The sequence below is a fragment of the Carlito syrichta genome, unplaced genomic scaffold (genome assembly GCF_000164805.1).
Source record: "Carlito syrichta isolate Samal-C Ts95f unplaced genomic scaffold, Tarsius_syrichta-2.0.1 Scaffold303023, whole genome shotgun sequence".
Taxonomy (NCBI): Eukaryota; Metazoa; Chordata; class Mammalia; order Primates; family Tarsiidae; genus Carlito; species Carlito syrichta.
In genome coordinates this window covers 472,160-491,518 of record NW_007247119.1, presented here as the reverse complement: position 1 = coordinate 491,518, position 19,359 = coordinate 472,160, and the positions used below count along the sequence as shown (strand labels likewise).

The window sequence follows — 19,359 nt, the reverse complement described above, 5'->3', positions numbered from 1 at the left end:
GGCCGGACTCCGCGGCTGCCACTGCCCCCTCGCGGCTGGTGACGCTAGCGGGGGCGCCGGGGCGAGCGAGGCGCGTGGAGGAGGAGGGTTCTCCGCGGAAGGGAACGGCCCGAGCGTTTCTGAGGCTTTTCGGTTAAAAAACGTCTCCTGGAAAGTCAGTATTTGCCTGCCCGAGAGACAGTCCGCTCTGAGCGCTCAGTGAATGCTCCTAGAATGGCGTGACCCGCGCGTGTCATCAAGGAGTTTGCAGTGCATATTAGCGACTGCACTAAAAAAAGTCAGGTGCCAGTGGGGCGAGGAGGTTGGCGGGTACTGGCGGAGCAGGTCCTTTGCCTCTTCTGGGCTCCGGAGTTTTTTGGCAAGGAGGATAGGAGACGACAAGAACAAAATAAGGGCTAGGTAAGGTGCTGTGTTTGACAAAATAAAAGGCAAAGGGTGGTGGTGTAGGGAGGGAGGAGCTGGAGAGCTTCCAATAAAATCAGCGTGCAAGGCCGGGCGTGGTGACTGAGCCTGTAATCCCAGCACTTTGGGAGGCCGAGGCAAGAGGATTGACTGAGTCCGGGGGCTCGAGACCAACCTGGGCAACTTGGTGAGAACTCGTCTCTACAGTAAATCACAAAAACTAGCCGGGCGTGGTGGCATGTGTCTGTAGTTCCAGCTACTTGGAAGGTCGAGGCTGCGGTGGCCCTGAGTGTGCCACTGCACTCCGGCCTAGGCGACAAGAGTGAACTCTAACCCCCCCCCCCAAAAAAAATCAGTGTGCACAGAAAGTTAGCATTTTGCAGGTGTCTTCTCCCTAAGATGCATGTAGGGAATAAGAGCTCAGACTTCCAAGCCAGGCTTCTGGGCTCCACTGTGTGTTCTGACACTAATTAGCTGTATGACTTTGAGCAAGTTTCTTATATCATACCTACCTCCTGAAGTTGTGGTGGCGATTCAAAAATGATATAATCCCTATTTTACATGGAGAAAAGGAAACAATATATGGCAGGCACTGTAAAGGTAAGCACAGTTGAAGTGTTTGCTGCCACTGCTATTGTTTGGGAAAGCAGAATCCCTGGCCTCTTTCAAAGAGGATAGGGGTCCTAAAATCCCAACTGCAGGGTGCATGAGCCAGGAAGATCCCGATGTTCACACTCCTACTTCTAGCCTGAGGTCAGTGACCATCCCTCTCAGTCATCACTATGTCTCACTATATGTATGTTATTTTTAAGATAACTAGATCAAAATTCATTTCGTGAAATATTAGTCAACTCCAGTCTCCTATAGTTGCCCTTTGTTTCGGGATCTTTCTTTTCCCTCAGTGTATAATTTGCCCAAAGCTTTTTCTTCTTATAATCCTTTCTTATTAAGTCTAGCCTAATTATTCCTTTGAAGACACTTCTAATTGAGGTTGGGCATTCATATGTTATTCATTTCAGCCTGTCCTCTGACCCTTTTCAAGCAAATCTGGGAAACAGGCCAGCAGAGTATACAATTATTATAAGGATTGTGCATCCTGCACAAAACAACCAACACTGTATACCAGAATTACTCCCAGTGTTTATCCTAATGCAAAATCTAAATTCAATTCAGTTAGCAAATTCTAAATTATAACATTTTTAGCTGAAAATTCTGGGTTATAACTATTCTCATAGTAAGCAGAGGTCATTGGATTTCACTACCAGTATTTTATGTGGTCAGAAACATGAAGTCAACATCAACATCTAGAATACAATTTATTTTACTCATTTCATGAAAAACTAACCTAGAATATTTAAGATAAATACATTTAGTTTCAGCTTTTCTGTTCATTTGGTAGTTACTTTTTAGATTAAAGAGTTAATTATAGGCTGAACACAGCAGCTCACGCCTATAATCCCAGCACTTTGGGAGGCTAAGGTTAGAGGATTGCTTGAGGTCAGTAGTTTGAGAACAAACTGAGCAACATAGTGAGATCTTGTTTCTACAAAAGATAAAAAAACAGCTGAGGCTGGGCATGGTGGCTCATGCTTGTAATCCTAGCACTCTTAGAGGCTGAAGCAAGAGGATTGCTTGGGTCCAGGAGTTCAAGACCAGGCTGAGCAACACAGAAAGATCTCATCTCAAAAAATAAAAATAAAATTTAGCTGAGCATGTGTGACATGAGCCTGTAGTCCCAGCTATTCAGGAAACTGAGGCAGGACTTCTTGAGTCCAGGAGTTCAAGGCTGCAGTGAGCTATGATTGTGCCACTGCACTCTAGTATGGGTGATGGAGAAAGACCCTGTCTCTAAAAAAAATTAAAATAGTTAATTACAGTAACTTCAGGCTTATTTCAGGTATGAAAATTCCAGGAGTGTAAGGTGATGGCTTTTACAGATTAGTTGAGCAGAAGCAGAGCCTGAGGAACTACTGGATGTCAGAGGCTGTTTGTAGCACAGGTAATGGGCATCTGCAGATGCTCAGTTTTCAGGAGTCCAGTGGGAGGCCTTTGTGCTTGCCAGGCATTGGGCTTCTAAAAAGACAGGGACAGGCTCTCATGATGCTTGGCCCTGTGGCCTCTAGTGGCAGGAAACCCCTACCTCCAAAGGGTCTTGGGTATGTAGAAAATGTGCTCAAGTATTAAAAACTTATAGCCACTCACTCAGGAAAATAGATACAGCAACACATTTTCTAAAGATTTCTATTTTTTTAATGGAGCATACCCCCATATTATTTATAATTTAGTTTATATAGTCATTATAACCATCCATAATGCTTCTGTGAAGTCTTTTAGGGTACACTAAATCGCTCCAGACAACTGCATTTTCTCACTTTCTCCGTTAGCCAGAGAAGTCTTAGGTGGCCTGGCCCTTGGCTGTTTCTCCAACCCTCTCTTCCATGGAGAGAAGCCGCAGTGGTTTCTTTGCTAATTCTGGAAAAAGCCCAGCATGTTTCTGCCTCAGGTTTTTACCTTTGCTGTTCTCTCTCCCTGGAGTCCTTTTCCCCCAGAGATCTACCATGCCACGCCTTCACTTCATTCAGTCAGAATCAGTGTGTCTCCTCCATTCCTCCTTTTTTTTCCTGTCTTGGAGAGCCTGGAAGTAAGAGGAGGGAGCCTGGGTCCCTGAGTCACCAAACCCAATCAGGTTTTGTGAAAAATCTTATGTTGGGCACAGCCCCTGAAATTGCATGTTTTGTTTGTTGAGGCAGCATTAGTTATCCTAACACAATCTCCATCCATCACTCAGTCCCACTTTTCTTTGGAGCACTTACCGTCTGTGACAAACATATCTATACATTAACTGTCTTCCTCTATTAGAACATAGACCTGAGCTGGGTGCAATGGCTCACGCCTGTTACCTCAGTACATTGGGAAGCAGAGGCTGAAGGATAGCTTAAGCCCAGGAGTTTGAGACCAAATTGGGCAATGTGGCCAGACCTCATCTCTACAAAAAAATCAAAAAATTCACCGGGGGTGCGGGAGAGTGGTGGCACATGCCTGTAGTCACAGCTACTTGGGAGGCTGGTGCAAGAGGATCACTTGAACCCAGGAGTTGAAAGCTGCAGTGAGCCATGATCATCCCACTGCACTTGAGCCTGGGCAACAGAGTAAAATATGCCACAAAAAAAAAAAAAAAAAGAAAGAAAAAAGAACATAGACATTTTTGGGGCAGTGGGTTTGTTCTGAGCACTGAGAATACAGCAATGAACAAAACTGAAATAGTAGACAACCAGTAAATATTTGTTCAATGAATGAATGAGAGCATGCTCACTTACTTCCTCCCTGGATGATGTCATCTCTTCTCAGTAGCTCTTACTGTGTCTGGGTCTATCTGTCTGGGCCCCTCTGCTGCTGGCTGTAACTAAATGTTTCTAAGGGCAGCTAAATAACACTTCCCTTGAAGCAACAAACTTAAAGATAACTCAGTCACCCAAAACACGGTTGCAAGTTGTCTGAGATTGTTGGAAATTTCCCCATTGCTGAGGGAGTCATTATTTCTCAAAATAACACTATATTTATATTTTACTTGAAAACCATCCATATATGTGTCAAGCATTACGCAAACCTGTGCATATGATTCTGTAAGCATTTCTGCCTTTATTGTGTATTTTCACAGCAGCTCCTCTATGCACAGAGCAGATATTTCCTCTTCACCATCACAGAGCAGGACAGAGAACTGCAGGTCACATGACTGAGGAGTAGCCCAGTGGCTGCCCGGCTGCCCTGAGATCTTCCGTCCACGGGGTCATAAGTCTGCACTCTGCTGACTCAAAGCGATTATTATTATTAAAGAGCATCAACTTATTTAGGTTTGTAGCTGAAGTTCAGTAGAAGGCCTGGACTCAAAAACTGTGCTGCATCCCAAAGGAAAGCTACTTACTGTATATGTGTCTACTTGGTTTCACCTGGATTTTTGTTTGTTTGGTGGGTTGATTGGTTTTTGTTTTTGTCTCACTCTGTCATCCAGGCTGGAATGCAGAGGTACAAGCATAACTCACTGCAATCTCAACCTCCTGGGCTCAGATGATCCTTCTGCTTCAGCCTCTTGAGTAACTGAGACTATAGGTACCGGCCGTCACACCTAGCTAATTTTTTTTTTTTTTTTTTTTTTTGCTTAGGCTGGTCTCAAACTCCTGGGCTCAAGCAATCCTCCTACCTCAGCCTCCCAATGTGCTGGGATTATAGACATAAACCACCTGCCTGGCCTTCACCTGGAATTTGAACTAGTCAAGGCAGGGATTTTTGTCTGCTTTGTTCACTACTATGTATGCCCAGCATATTAAATTAAATATTTGTAAAGTGAGTGAAAGAGACTTTTCAAATCTTAATTTGTTAGTTGGCAAAAATGGGACTAAAAATAGTCCACTTCACAGGGTTGTATCAGGATTTAATGAAGTAGTAAGTTTGTATGATGTTTTAGAGTGCTCACAGTGAAAAAGTACTTTTAACATAATTACCAATATAGTCTGATGATTAATTAAAATCAGCTACCCAAATTCTGCAATTAATTCTTTTTTTTTTTGAGTCAGAATCTTACTCTGTGGCCTAGTCTGTAGTGCAGTGGCACACTCACAGCCACCACAGCCTCGATCTGCTGGACTCAGGTGATCCTTCTGCCTCAGCCTTCCAAGTAGCTGAAACTACAGGTGTGTGCCACCAGACCTGGCTAATTTTTTGATTTATTGTAGAGATGTGGTCTCACCAAGTTGCCCAGGCTGGTCTTGAACCCTGGGACTCGGACAATTCTTTCACCTCAGTCTCCCAAAGTGCTGGAATTAAAGACTTGAGCCACCGTGCCCAACCTTGCAATTTATGCTTGAGGTGAACATTTGACTTGGATACATATTCATATTCTATGTTAGCTTCTTCTGCAGCAGTGTTTATAGCTGAGAATGTACAAGTACCTAAAAAATTATCCACCACTATTGAAGAAATCCTTCATTTTTTTATTATTGGACTTCTTTCCTACACAGCTCACTTCTGCTCCGAAATCAAATCAAGGATCCAACAGCTCCCTGTATGCATTTTTCTCTCTTTCCTCAAATGTGTTTCACTAAATTAACTCAGCAACTGTCTGATGAGTGTTATGTTCTTGTAGGTATATTTCTCCATTTGCTCTGTGACTGTCTCATTTTAAATCATGGCCCCCGTTTTCTCCCCACATTCAATATATTAGCATTTTTATTGTTTTATAAGTCAATATCTCTCAATGTTTTGTACCAGAAATAACAAGTTGTCAAACCAAGGCCTAAATCTAGCCTAAAGTTTGGCTTGATCAACATTTAAAATAGGAGATCTCTCGTCCCAAGATATTGATTCTGACTTCTTTGGGGAAAAAATTAAAAATCAGAATATCTGGCCACATGGGGTCAACATTTCTGCATAACAATTACTATTTTTTGAGTTGGAGTCTCAATCTGGTTGGAGTGCAGTGGCATGATCATGATTCACTAAAACCTCAACCTCCTGGGCTCACTTGATCCACCTCAGCCTCCCAAGTACTGCAGACATGCACCATTATGCCCAGCTTTTTGTTGTTGTTGTTGTTGAATTTTTATAGAAACAAGATCTCACTATGTTGCCCAGGCTGGTCTTGAACTCTTGGACTCAAGTGATCCTGCCTCCTCAGCCTCCCAAAGTGCTAGAATTACAGGTGTAAGCCACCATGTCCAGCCTCTGCATAGCAATATTACCTTGTTACCTTTGGGCAGAGTGTATTTTCTCTAGTTTACTGCAATTTCCACTATTTTTTGGTATCTACCAAAACTATTTCTTGGTGTCTACCAAGACTACCTTCCTTTCCTGCCCCATAGGCATAATAGAATTTAGTCTTCCAGGGTAAGAGAAATCACCCCCAGGTTATTACCATTCATGCCCCTCTCTGCCACAGCACTCAGAATATCTGGATCTCAGAATATTTCAGTCTGTCCTTCCTTCCTCCCTTCCTTCCACCAAAGAAGTAGGTACCAGAATCTTAAAAAGATACCTGCTTCTTCCTTCAAGAAGCTGGTGGGTGAAACTGACATGGAAGCTATATACTATGTTCAGGGAATTATGAGACTGGGAGAGAGGTGGGGTGGTGGACAGGGAAGGCTTTCTGAAACAAACATGCCTAGTGTGCTTAATTCAAGCTACGTTGGAATGGGAGAAGAGTGAAGGATGACTTATTTCTTGAGGGTTGACAAAAGCCAGAAACCTTAGGGTCATTCTAGCTTCTTCATTTATTGTACCAATATTTGAGTGTCTGCTGTATAGGTGCCACTTACTGCACTAGTGACAACCAAGACTGAAATGGTCCCGCACTCATGGAACCTAGGATCCAGAGGAATCTGGGTAACCAGATGGATGGAGGGGTCATTGGCTGAGATGAAGCATACATGAGGAGAAGTAGGTAATGGCTAGGGAAGATGAGTGCCAATTTTGGATGCTCAGTTTGAGGAAACCACAGGACACCCAGGAGGAAATGTTCAGTAGGCAGTTGCACAAAAAGTTCTGGACCCATGAGAGAGATGTAAGGTTGCACCTTGGAATTGGAAATCACCAGTCCATAGCTAGTAATTGAAGTGCTGTGAGGTACAAAATTACAAAAAAGAGAAAAGAGAGATAGGAAAAGTGGTCCAACCAGATAGCCTCTTTACAGTGCTCCTTTTTCTCTGCATGCCTGAGCAGGAAGGACCAGATAGGTCAGAGGAAATTTAGAAGAGTGATATCCTAGAAACAGAGAAATGAGAATTTCAAGGAAGAGAAGGTAGTCACATCAGAAAAAGATGAGCATTCATTTGGACTTAGCCAAAGAAGTCATTCAACAGACTTACTGTTGATTAATTCCTATTGGTCGGCCCCAGGTCTGCTGCCTTCTGGGTTTTCTTCTTCTCATGATGTTGCTAGCATGCAGCAATTCTCCCAAGACAGAGACTTCAGAGTTACCCTTGACTCTTGCCGATGCTTCAGCTCCCACCTGTATCCCAACTTGAGCCCCTTTCTCCGTCCCTTCTGCCAACACCTGAGTTTAGGCTGCATTTTTTACTCCAATGGATTATTGCAAAGGCCCTACTTTAAAAATGCACTATTTACTTTCCACTTTAGCTATACTAGCCTTCCCCCTGTTTCCTCATCAGGCCATCTGCCTGTCAAGACTTGGGACTTTGACACATGCTCTTTCCTGTGCCTGGAGTACCCACTTCCTTTCATCTGCTTGACAAAACTGTTAGTCATCCTTTAAGACCTTGTTTCCTTCTCCCAAGTTTCTCTTGGCAACCCTGAAGAATAATGTATTCTTTCCCTTTTGTTCTCACCACATTCTGTTCATACCTGTTTTGTGGGGTCTATCCCACTGTGCAGTGAGGATTTATTATCAGTCTCTAGGGCTGCCCTCACTTACAGGGATTTCAGGTGTGAAAATTCCAGGAGTTTGAAGTAATGTTTTATACAGACCAGGAAAGTCCTTGATTTATAACCTGTCTTCTCTGTGGCTATCCTTGTGGCAGGAATTCGGGCGATATCCCAATATTTTATGTTGGAAGTGATCAAATGTATAGTAGCTATAGGGAATATAAGCATATTATAAATGTGGACATTTGCCAAATCTGGAAAAAGAATGGAAGGGGATGTTTAAGGATAATTATGGAGAGCTTTAGTTCCTGGATATGGAAGTAGAAAGAATCTTCCAGTCTCTTCCTTTAGTTCAGAAAAGAAGAAAGTCATTTGTAAAGCTAGAATTTGGGAAGTCAGGAAGGGAAAAGAGGAAACAAATGAAATGAGCACCCAGCTGCACCAGGAAGAGAACCCAGTTCTCTTACTTTCCCTCACTGTTAATGATGAGGGCCCTGCCTGGAACAGCTGTGTTAGTGGGTTTCTCAGATGAATTCTAATAAAGCCTTTATCTTATTAGCATATCAGAATTCCAATTATCCACCTTTGCCGGAGGTCAGAAACTGCTGGAGAATCTAAAATTCAAAGAAGTAAATCAACAAGGAAACCTAAAAAAACAAACAGTCAAACAAAACCTAAATGAAAATTTACTACAGATTGATTTTCACAATATATTGATACCTCCTCTAGGATATCTATCCAGGAGAGAGTAACTAATATGTCAGTCAGACAAGGAAATGACTTGGAAGAGAAATGAATTTGTATATAATGGAATATTTATCACAGTAAGATCTTAACATAGCATCCTAGGAGAGTATTGCCAGTCACAAAGTAGATTTTATAAGGTAAAACTATATACAAATCCAATAATCTAACTTACGTGAAATGAGTGCCAGAAGAACTATTATCTAAATATGTAAGATAGATACTTAAATCGACAAATAGCATTTTAAAGAAGCCATTTATTCAAATTCCTCATGAGACAGGTAAGTGTAGGCCTAGTGGAGGAATAAGGAACGGTGGGATTGAGGGCCTTCAGTAAAGTGAGGTTCACTCGCTCCATCAAAGGGGGAAACTGGGACTCAGCCCTGCCCCTTGATGACATGCGGGAATATGAACCTTGCATTGTCATATGGGTTGATTTTCCTGAGAGACCAGAAATCCTGATTTGTATATAAAAAGTCGTGATTTTAAAATCACGTAGGCCAGGTAACACGTATCTAATGGCAAGATTTGCCCTACTGATCTCTAGTGTGCCACAGTTTGTTTGCTTGTTTTTTGTTTTTGAGACAGAGTCTTGCTCTGTTGCCCAGGCTGGAGGGCAGTGGAGCGATCATAGCTCACTGCAGTCTCAATCTCCTGGGCTCAATTAATTCTCTTGCCTCAGCCTCTCAAGTAACTAAGACTACAGGTATGTGCCACCATGCCTAGCTAATTATTTTTTTTTTAGATGAAATCTCACTATGTTGCCCAGGCTGGTCTCAAATTCCTGGTCTCAAGTGATCCTTCCACCTCATCCTCACAAAGCAGTGGAATTACAGGCGTGAGCCACTGTCCTTGGTTTACAGTCATTTTTGAAAGTCCAAGTTATTTCTTATCCATCTTAATCCTGGCTAAATAAAGACTATCTGACTTGGGAGGTGATGCTGTGTGGCATGCACCATAATTCTCTTGGAAATGTTTAAAGATCTTTCAGGAGCTCAGTCAGAGGTGTGGCAGACATTTGGAGGAGGAACACCCATTTCCAATCAAGGTGAGATCATGGATTTTCCCCAGAGCAGCTGTAAACAAGAACAAGAGTACATCTCTGCTCTCTTTAACATGAATTTAAATGTCTCCTCTCATAACAGAAAAAGACTAGATGCTTGTGATCAACATTGTCCCCATCCCAATTTATGCATATTGGCCAAACTAAGACAACAAGTTGATAAAAAATTAGAGGAGCTAGCCAGGTGTGGTAGCGTATGCCTATAGTCCTAGCTACTTGGGAGGCTGAGGAGGGAGGATTGCTTGAGTCTAGGAGTTTGAGGCTGTGATGAGCCATGATCATGCCACTCATACTCCAGCTAGGGCAACAGAGTGAGACTCAACTAAAAAAAAAAAAAGAAATTAGAGGAGCAGTGGAGGAATGTAGGCATGGATCAAATGACTTTTCAGTGGCATAGATAGCATGATATCAACACATGTCGTATTAAGATCTACTTATCAACTGAGTGTCATTGTCACAGTTTTTCAAACTGACTTGAAAATACACCTAAAGAATAATCCAGGGTATTAAACACATACCTCCCCTTCAGAGATACTGCCTTTATATCAGATAATTCAAAACGATTAAAACTCAGGTAAATAAAATATTTAATTTAAATTTTTTTTTCCCTAGTTGGAGTCTCACTCCGTCTCCCAGGCAGGAGTGCAGTGGCCTGCTCACCGCCATCCCAGTATCAACCTACTGGGTGTCAGCAATCCTTCCACCTCAGCCTTCCAAGTAGTGGAACTATAGGCATGCGCTACCATGCCCGGCTAATTTTTTGATTTATTGTAGAGATGAGGTCTCGCCAAGTTGCCCAGGCTGTTCTCAAACCTGTGGGCTCAGGCAATCCCCTCACCTCAGCCTCCCAAAGTGCTGGGGTTACAGGCTTGAGCCACCGTACCTGACCCAAATAAAACCTTTTAAATGAACATGGGCAGTTTCTTTCTTTTTTACTTTTCTTTTCTTTCTTTTTTTTTGGAGTCAAGTTACTCTGTCACCCAGGCTGGAGTGCAGTGGCATGCTCACAGCTACCACAGACTCAACCTTCTGGGCTCAGGTGATCCTTCCTCCTCAGACTTCCAAGTAGCTGGAACTACAGGTGTGTGCTACCATGCCCGGCTAATTTCTTTTCTTTTCTTTTTTTTTAATTGTAGAGACACAGTCTTGCCATGTTACCCAGGCTGGTCTCAAACTTCTGGGCTCCAGCAATCCTCTCACCTCAGATTCCCAAAATGTTGAGATTACAGGTGTGAGTCACTGCACACAGCTAGCTGTTTCTTTTTTAAGGAAATTTTATTGCAAATATAGTCTTTGGTAAGTAATTATTTTGGCTGAGTGTGGTGGCTCATGCCTATAATCCCAGTGCTGTGGGAGGCCAAGTTGGGAGGATCGCTTGAGGCCAGAAGGTCAAGACTAGCCTGCTCAACATAGCCAGACTTCATCCCTCCAAAAAGTTTTAAAAAATAAGCTGGGCGTGGTGGCATGTACCTGTAGTCCCAGCTACTCAGGAGGCTGAGGCAGGAGGGTCACTTGAAGCAAAGAGTTCGATGCTGCAGTGAGCTATGATAGTGTCACTGCACTCTAGCCTGGGTAACAGAGTGAGATGCTGCCTCTAAAAAAAAAAAAAAAAAGCATTTCAACATATGAAATAAGTATGTAAAGGCCCTTAATAAATTTATATTTCTGTATAAAATAAATTCATGTTTCTATGTAAAATAACACCCCACACCCTAATATCTGAAGATCAATCTGGTAGTTAGAGTGAGCACCCAGAAAAACTATAAACCTAAATATTTTTATTTATTATTATTTTTTAGCCAAAGTCTCAATCTGTCACCCAGGCTGAAGTGCATTGGCACAATCATGGCTCACTGCAACCTTGGCCTGCTGGGCTCAAGCAATCCTTCCACCCCAGCCTTCAGAATAACTAGCACTACGGGTATGCACCACGTTGCCCAGATAGCTTTTTTTTTTTTTTTTTGTAGAGATGAGGTCTGGTCTCAAATGCCTGGGATCAGGCAATCCCCCTGCCTTGGTTTCCTAAAGTGCTAGAATTACAGGAATGAGTCACAACACCCAGACCCTACATATTGTTTAAAAGGCAATTTCTATTCCAGGTAGCTTGTAAGAGACCTGAGCATCATACCTTGATGCAAACAGATGTTAGAGCTCAGAAAATAATACCCCAAAGTATGATTTTTGACATGCTGAGCACTTTGAATTAAAGGAATTTTTTCCCTTTAATTGGAAGGACTTAGAAGCTACCTCAGCATTAAGGTCTCTCTGACTTTTCCTTGTTTCTTTTTTCTGTCCCCAGCACAAGTAGTGACTCTCTCTAAAATTCCTTTATCTGACTGAGGTAAATTCTTCCAAAAGAAACACAACTGGCCAGGGCGAGGTGGCTCATGCCTATAATCCCAGCACTTTGGGAGGCCTAGGTGAGAGAATTGCCTGAGCCCAAGGGTTCAAAACCAGCCTGGGCAACTTGGCGAGACCTCATCTCTACAATAAATCAAAAAAATTAGCTGGGCATGGTAGTGCATTACTGCAGTTCCAGCTACTTGGAAGGCTGAGGTGGAAGGATCACCTGAGCCCAGCAGGTCAAGTCTGCGGTGGCCATGAATGTGCCACTGCCCTCCAATCTGGGGGACAGGGTTGCGGGAGTCCAGCTCCAGCCGGATTCAGGGTAACTCAAAGGTGGAAATGGTGTCGGCGATTGGGGGAAGAAGAAAGAGAGAGAAAGAGAATGAGAGAGAGAAAGAAAGAGACTGAACCCCTGTCTAGTGCAGAAGTCATTTATTTGAAATTACAATGGGTCTTTTATGCACAGTCAGGTATGTGAGGGGCATTCCCCACCCACCAGATGTTCTTTCAGGTATAATCCCATAACAGATGTTAAACCTAATCCATGAAACCTTAATCCATGACTGCCTTTAAACCCTTTTTGTACTGCCTATAAACCCTTTTCATATTGCCTATAAACCCTTTTCATACTAATACCAAGTTAAACAATTCTATAGAGGCTTAAGTACTTACTTTACAAACTAAAGTGGCCCATCCCAGAATGTTTGGAATGTGGCCCAGTCCAAAGTTCACAGTGGGCTACCTGCAAGTAACCCAGCCACATTCTTTCAACAAAATGGCTGTCTTCTAAAACTATATTCTTCAATTTACACCTTATTCAACTTCAGTAAATCCTAAGATCATGACCCAGAAGCCTGTGACCAATGCTAAGTCTCTTAGATGTGACCCGAGTTTGAATTGTAAGTTGTGTGAAAGCCAAAACTGCAGTTTGTGGAGGAGCAATGAGCTTCTAAAGTTAGCTTGTGTTCATCCCGGTCTCAGAGCTTTTATGTTTTGAGCTCACAGGAGCTTAATCTGGTTAGTGCTGAGTAGAAAGGGGGAGGAAATGGGGTCAATAGCTCCTGAACACATCCTAGTGGTCTCGGGGTCAATGGCCCTTCCTGATCCCTAACACTCAGTGGGCCTCCGTGGCCAGCTCCCAACACAGAGTGAAACTCCAACTCCAACTCCAAAAAAAAAAGAAAGAAAAAAAGAAACACAACTGCCTTTAATCCTCTGTCTGAAATCTCATTCACCAGGGAAGATTCATCAGCAAAGAAGAAATTAAAGATCATCACCACAGCAGCCCAGGCAGACTTTTCATCTCTCTGGACTTTATCTGCATAGTACAACAATCTTTGTCCACAAAGTAGTTCTACCCCTCATTTTTGCATAACTCATCCAGAGCCCAGAGGAGCTGAGTCTCCGGCTATTATCTGGTCTTCAGGCCCATTCATCTCCCCTAAAAATAATTTATTTCCCTCTAAATTTTCCTACATCCCTTCACTTCCCTCTATACTATAAGAAGGATATTCAAGCTTCCATTATCTGGCCCTTCTTTGAGTTTGATATTTTGCATGACTATCTGCACTTGTGCATTAGTAAATTTGTATGGTTTTTTTCCTCCAATTCGTCTTGTCAGTTTGTTTATACATGCATATTCTCAAACCTTTGGGGAATAGAAAGAAAATTATTTTCATCCCTACAAAGTGGTTTGGGAGCTGGCAGTAACACCTAATGCTTTGCCATTTCAGTGTCCAGAAGGAAGAGGTGTTTGTACTACCTGGCAATGGATGTCAGAGTCAAGCTCTCAAAAGCAAGAATTTTCTGGTTCTATTGACACAACCAGATTTTATTGTACTGCACAGGACTCTCAGTAGACTCAGCTTTAATGTTAAACTAAAGTACTACTAGAAAGAGTTGAGAATTAGATTCCTGCTGTTGGGGCTCAGAAACCGATGCCCCCACAATATAGCACTTTAACATACTGAAGAAGCCTTAAGAAGTCTAATCCTTCCCTACCTTCTCTCCTAAAGAAGTTGAATTTTCTCTGCCTAAGATCCTCCATACTGACCAAGGAGAACATTGTGACCAAGAATGTAGCCACACCTGAAAACCATACCTGAGTAGACCCTTGACAAGTTAATCTCTCTTCCTGGATCCATTCATTCTCCTGAGCAATACTTTATTGCCCCTCAATGGAATTCCTCTTCTCCCTCCTCCCATAGCTTTTCCATAAGCAAATCCAAAGAAATCTGTTAGTATTGACTATTTGTGCTATTCCAGGATGATTTATATACCTCTGAACCTCACTGGGGGTTGGCGGGGGATCACTCTGGGATTCTCCCTTGTTTACATGTTAAATAAGTTTGTGTGCCTTTTGTCCAATTAATCTGCCTTTTGTGAGTTGATTTTTCAGTGAACGTTTATAGGGTAAAGAGGAAATTTATCTTGACCTCTATACTGTCTAGCTAAAGTGGGATTTTTCCTTTAAAGCAAATTTTTAAAAAACTCCTTTGCAATGACTGTTCATGCTGTTCATCAAATTCTGGGCTCTCACAAAATATAAGCCAAATATGAACAGCACATTTTTGTGTAGTTTGGATCTGAAGCTTCCTAAGTTCAAATACTTGGAGGAACTACTTGCTGAGGAGAGCACTAAGAAGGCCAACTGATGCACAGAATTTGTCCTTCATATAGTTCTCAGCTATGTCCAGTGAGAACCTAGTACATGAGAGGGAAAGTCTCCATCTTTGGCTCAGATTGGTTCAAAAATACTTTTCTGGTCTTCATGGGGAGAAGGAGGGAAGGGGAGAAGGAGCTTGCAATTTATCAAGCTTAGGAGTTGGCACGACTTGACTGAGAATTTTCAGAATGTTCTTGTTGTTTTCTCTGTTCAGTGGGTTTAAGAACTAACCATGCTTAGTTCACCAGGTGCAGTGGCTCACACCTATAATCCCAGCAATTTGGGAGGCAGAGGTGAGAGGATTGCCTGAGCCCAGGGGTTCAAGACCAGCCTGGGCAACATGATGAGACCTTGTCTCTACAATAAATCAAGAAATTAGTGGGGTGTGGTGGCGCATGCCTATAGTTCCAGCTACTTGGAAGGCTGGGGCAGAAGGATCACCTGAGCCCAGCAGGTCAAGGCTTCAGTGGCCATGAGAGTGCTGCACTTCAGCCTGGGTGACAGAGTGAGACTCCAACTCGAAGAAGAAGAGGAAGAAGAAGGAGAGGGAGGAGGAGGAGGAGGAGGAGGAGGAGGAGAAATAGTTTATCAATTATTTAACAAGTATACATATATATTTTTCAATTCAGGAGAAGGGTGTGGAGTAGATGTGGTTCCTGAAGCTTTTGTTTCTTACCCCATCCTAGAGAGACAATAATGAAGTTTCATACCAGACAAGGCTGAGGTGACAGTGAGGACCATTCTATGGAGCTTGTTGCAGGCAATGAGGGTAAGAGTGAGTAGCAGAGAAAAGGATCCAAGCCCCTGGTCTCTCTCTAGAGAGATGACTTGAGTTCTGGAGTTGAGAAAGAGAAGAAAAAGAGAGAAAGAGATAGAGAGAGAGAGAGAGCACTAGCCAGAGTATGGCATATCTCAGTGGGACCTCCAAAAATATTAGGGTAAAGATATATCCGAGTGGGGCCTCCAAAATGTTAGGTCAGACCCATCAGGGGTGTGGGTGTCTAATGTGTGATCCAGTGCCATGTGAAAGAAGCAAAGAATTTCACAGAAGTTATATGGGAAAATATAGTTTATTTAGAAAGTAGCCACACGTGACTCACGCCTATAATCCCAGCACTTTGGGAGGCAGAGGTGAGAGGATTGCCTGAGCTCAGGGGTTCGAGACCAGCCTGGGCAACTCAACTTGGCGAGACCTTGTCTCCACAATAAATCAAAAAATTAGCCAGGCATGGTGGCATGCACCTGTGGTTCCAGCTACTTAGAAGGCTGAGTTGGAAGGGTCACCTGAACCCAGCAGGTTGTGGTGGCCGTAAATGTGCTATTGCACTCCAGCCTGGGAGATAGAGTGAGATTCTGACTCAGAAAAAGAAAGAATAAATTACAGAGAGAAGAGATTCACCTCCCCAAGGTAGAGGAGAGGGCCAAGGCTAGGAAACATGGCGACCATGGCTTAGCAAAGCAATGGCCTAACAAATACTGCTTGAGCACCTTCAATGAGCTAGTACTAAGGATAAAAATATGGATAAATCATAGGAATCTACTGTCTGAAGACACAGGTAGGAAGAGTTGAGACAGAGAGGAATAGACACAAACAGAATCATTTGATCATTTTAACACAATGTGTTAATCATATGTGTGTGAATGTTAATAATATAGATGAGTATGTGTGCATATATATGTATGTATAAAATACCAACTGCTAAATTTATACAAAGCATTGTGTTAATCACATTACAAATATTATCGCACATAATATTCACCCAAAAGGATTGTTGATTGTCAATCCCAACTTATAGAGAAGGACTTGAGACTCAAAGGAAATGTTACTTTCCCAAGGTCAAAAACCTGATGAATAGAAGCATGTGATGAAACTTAGTTTTGTCAAGCCTTTGTTCCACCATATCGTGCTTCCTCTCATATGAAGGAGACACAGAGGAACAGAGGTATCGCCTGAGGGTTCCGTGTGTTGTTGTTGTTGTTTTTGAGTTGGGGTCTCACTCTGTCGCCCAGACTGGAGTGCAGTGGCCGCTCCCAGCTACTGCAGCCTCCACCTGCTGGGCTCCAGCGATCCTTCCGCCTCAGCTTTCCAAGTAGCCGAAGTTACAGGCATGCGCTACCACACCCAACTGATTTTTTGATTTATTGTAGAGATGAGGTCTCGCTGCCCAGGCGGGTCTCGAACACGTGGGGTCAGGCAATCCACTCACCTCAGCCTCCCAAGGCGTGGGATTACAGGCTGAGCCACCGAGTCCAGCTTGTTTTTGTTTTTGTTTAAAGTTTTTGAATAGGTATTATGCTCACAGGATTCAAAACAACAAACACAGGGAAAAACCTTGCCCCCTTACTATTCATTCTCTACTTGTAGCCCTCTTCACTATCTCTGTCCAGAACCCAAAACATTATAGTTTCTTGTTATCACTCAAGAGGTTTTTTTTTTTTTTTCTGTCCTAACTTGCTTATTAGGTAAGAATTTTTACAAACATTACTTATATTAGCAGTGACAGTGGCACTAGAGAGTGCTGAACCTTCTCGGAGCTGCCCTGGGAGAACCACCAATAGCGTGGTGGAACTTGTGGCCCATTCCAAGGCCATGGCTTTTGAGGCACAGAGATGTCAGCATATGCATCTCCCTGCCTTCTGGACTAGGGTCCACTGAGTGTCTGAATTTCTTCCGATAGCTTTAGGAAATAGATTGATGAGGACAGTCTCAAAAAATCTGTACAAGGAATCTTCATCAACCCACTAAGAATTCAGGACTCTTAGAGCCCCCACAGTGGCATCAGCCCACTTCCACAATGGACTGAAGACTTTGAGCAAACTTTAGCTGTTAACACTGTAAGAAGTAAAACGATTTATTTTCAAAATGAATGCTGAGCCATGTTTAAATGCCTTTGCTGAGTCACTTCCTACTTTGTCCTCTTTTTCGTGGGCTTTCACTTTGGCGAGCTTTTATGTTCAAATTTAGGAGGAAACCAATCAAAATGAAATCCTGTAAACCAATCGGCAAATAGGATGTATAAGTCAACTAATTACGTGACCCGATTGATGTGTGCCATGTGAGCGACATCCGGGAAATGGTTGTGACCCCTGTGGAATCCAGCCTGTGGGAGATCAGGGGAGGGACTAGCGTTCTAGGCTACAAACATGCTAACTGTAACACCCCGGATGTGTGTGTCCACCAGACACATGATCCTGCAAGACCGCTATTGAGATCTCGCTTCTGCTGCACTCCACGTCTCCGTGTCCCTCCTTTGATTCTGGACAGGTGAGTTCATTTCTCACAACACCATGATGCGCAGGCTAGCTATAGATCACACCCTTAGAATTTGGGCGTTTGTGGCCACCACAGCACACACGAATTGGATATATGACATAACCTTGCTTGGCCGTGTGCAAGAAGCCCTGTGCAGCATGGAAAGCTGGCAGTACTGCCAGCAGCAGACCCTCAGCAGAAAGCGGGTGACATCGGACTACTTCTTTCTTCACAGTTCCTGGATATACTTGTAGGCATCCATCTTGGTTTACCTGTTGGCCTTTCGAAGAGTTTTCAAGAGTTCCTTTATGGATTGGCAGTAGTGGGAAAGTGGGGGGTGTCAGAGTCCAGCTCCAACACTAAGGTCAGGGCCTAAGGCGAGAGAATCAGACACCGTGAAGGAAGAAGACACAAGTCAACTCCCTGGGTCGAGTTCGGGACTCTTTCAAAGTTTATTCAATTTTCACATGTTTATATAAGGCATTTTCAACCCTCAACCCCCTCACACATATGCCCACAAAAGCTTACATTATGTTTTACAATCAAACGTTCTACAATGATTTATTTGTTCCTCCCTATTCTTTTTTTGTTTCCATTATGTTAAAACCAACAGACAGGAACGAGACAATTTCTGCTAAAAATAATTAACTGTAACCTTTCAACCCTTACCCCTTTTATATCGTATTTCTAACAATTCTTACATGTAACTTAGCAGCAATATATTGGCGTTTACATCTATAACTAATTTTATTGTTTCTTAATTATTTCCTATAAACTCTCCTATTATGTATCTATCTTTATTCTTATTTTACTTATCTGAATCATAATCTAATAATGCTTAACAACCTTTATATGAATTATACTTGACTACTCATATCCTATATTTGTTTTCTATTTAATTATTTTTTATCTAATTATTTTTAATCATTCTATTTTTATCTACTTAACTATTCTTTCCTATATTATTATACTTATACTACTAGGCCATTTTACTCTTACAAACTTATATCTACTATGTCTATACTTTTTTAAATCATGTTTAAAAGCAGCTGCCCTCAGGATTGACTTGTCTCAGGTCTCACAAACTTCCTCCTCCATCTTACCCGTCTAAGGTGTTATTTTAGTATAGGGTCTGTGAACCATTAAAAATAAAGAATGGGAAAGTTCTTTTATTTTCTTTATACACAATGGTTTTGCTTTTTATGGAGACGAAGGTAACTAAACATTCTCTAGCGTCTCTAATGGCTGTGCTTTTGCTGTGTTCCTTATTCATGTCTCAAACTTCAGTTTCACCAATACATCATCCTCACTTATCAGTTAATGCTTCATCAGAAAGGGGTACTTTCTGTCTTATGCACACACTCCCAAAGATCAAAGGGGGCCCATCAATGGGATCCATGGGGCTTTGCCTCCCACACGGCTGCTTTAGCTGGGGTCTTGCTCCCAGCCAGCGTTTTTCCCATTTTCAGGTAACCCTTACTTTGCCTTCTGTTAGGAGTTGTGGCTCCCGAC

At 42.5% G+C, this 19,359-nt stretch overlaps 1 protein-coding gene across 1 annotated transcript in view; it reads right to left on the bottom strand.

Moving 5' to 3' along the window:
* The window catches only part of SNX18 (sorting nexin 18), a 52,340-nt gene that overhangs the window by 29,594 nt on the left and 3,387 nt on the right, over positions 1-19,359 (bottom strand). The window contains exons 2-4 of the mRNA XM_021712036.1: positions 17,972-18,119; positions 7,826-8,030; positions 9-125 (exon numbers count right to left, since the gene is read on the bottom strand). Coding sequence (XP_021567711.1) covers positions 9-125; positions 7,826-8,030; positions 17,972-18,119 — 470 coding nt within the window. The remainder of the gene's footprint in view (positions 1-8; positions 126-7,825; positions 8,031-17,971; positions 18,120-19,359) is intronic.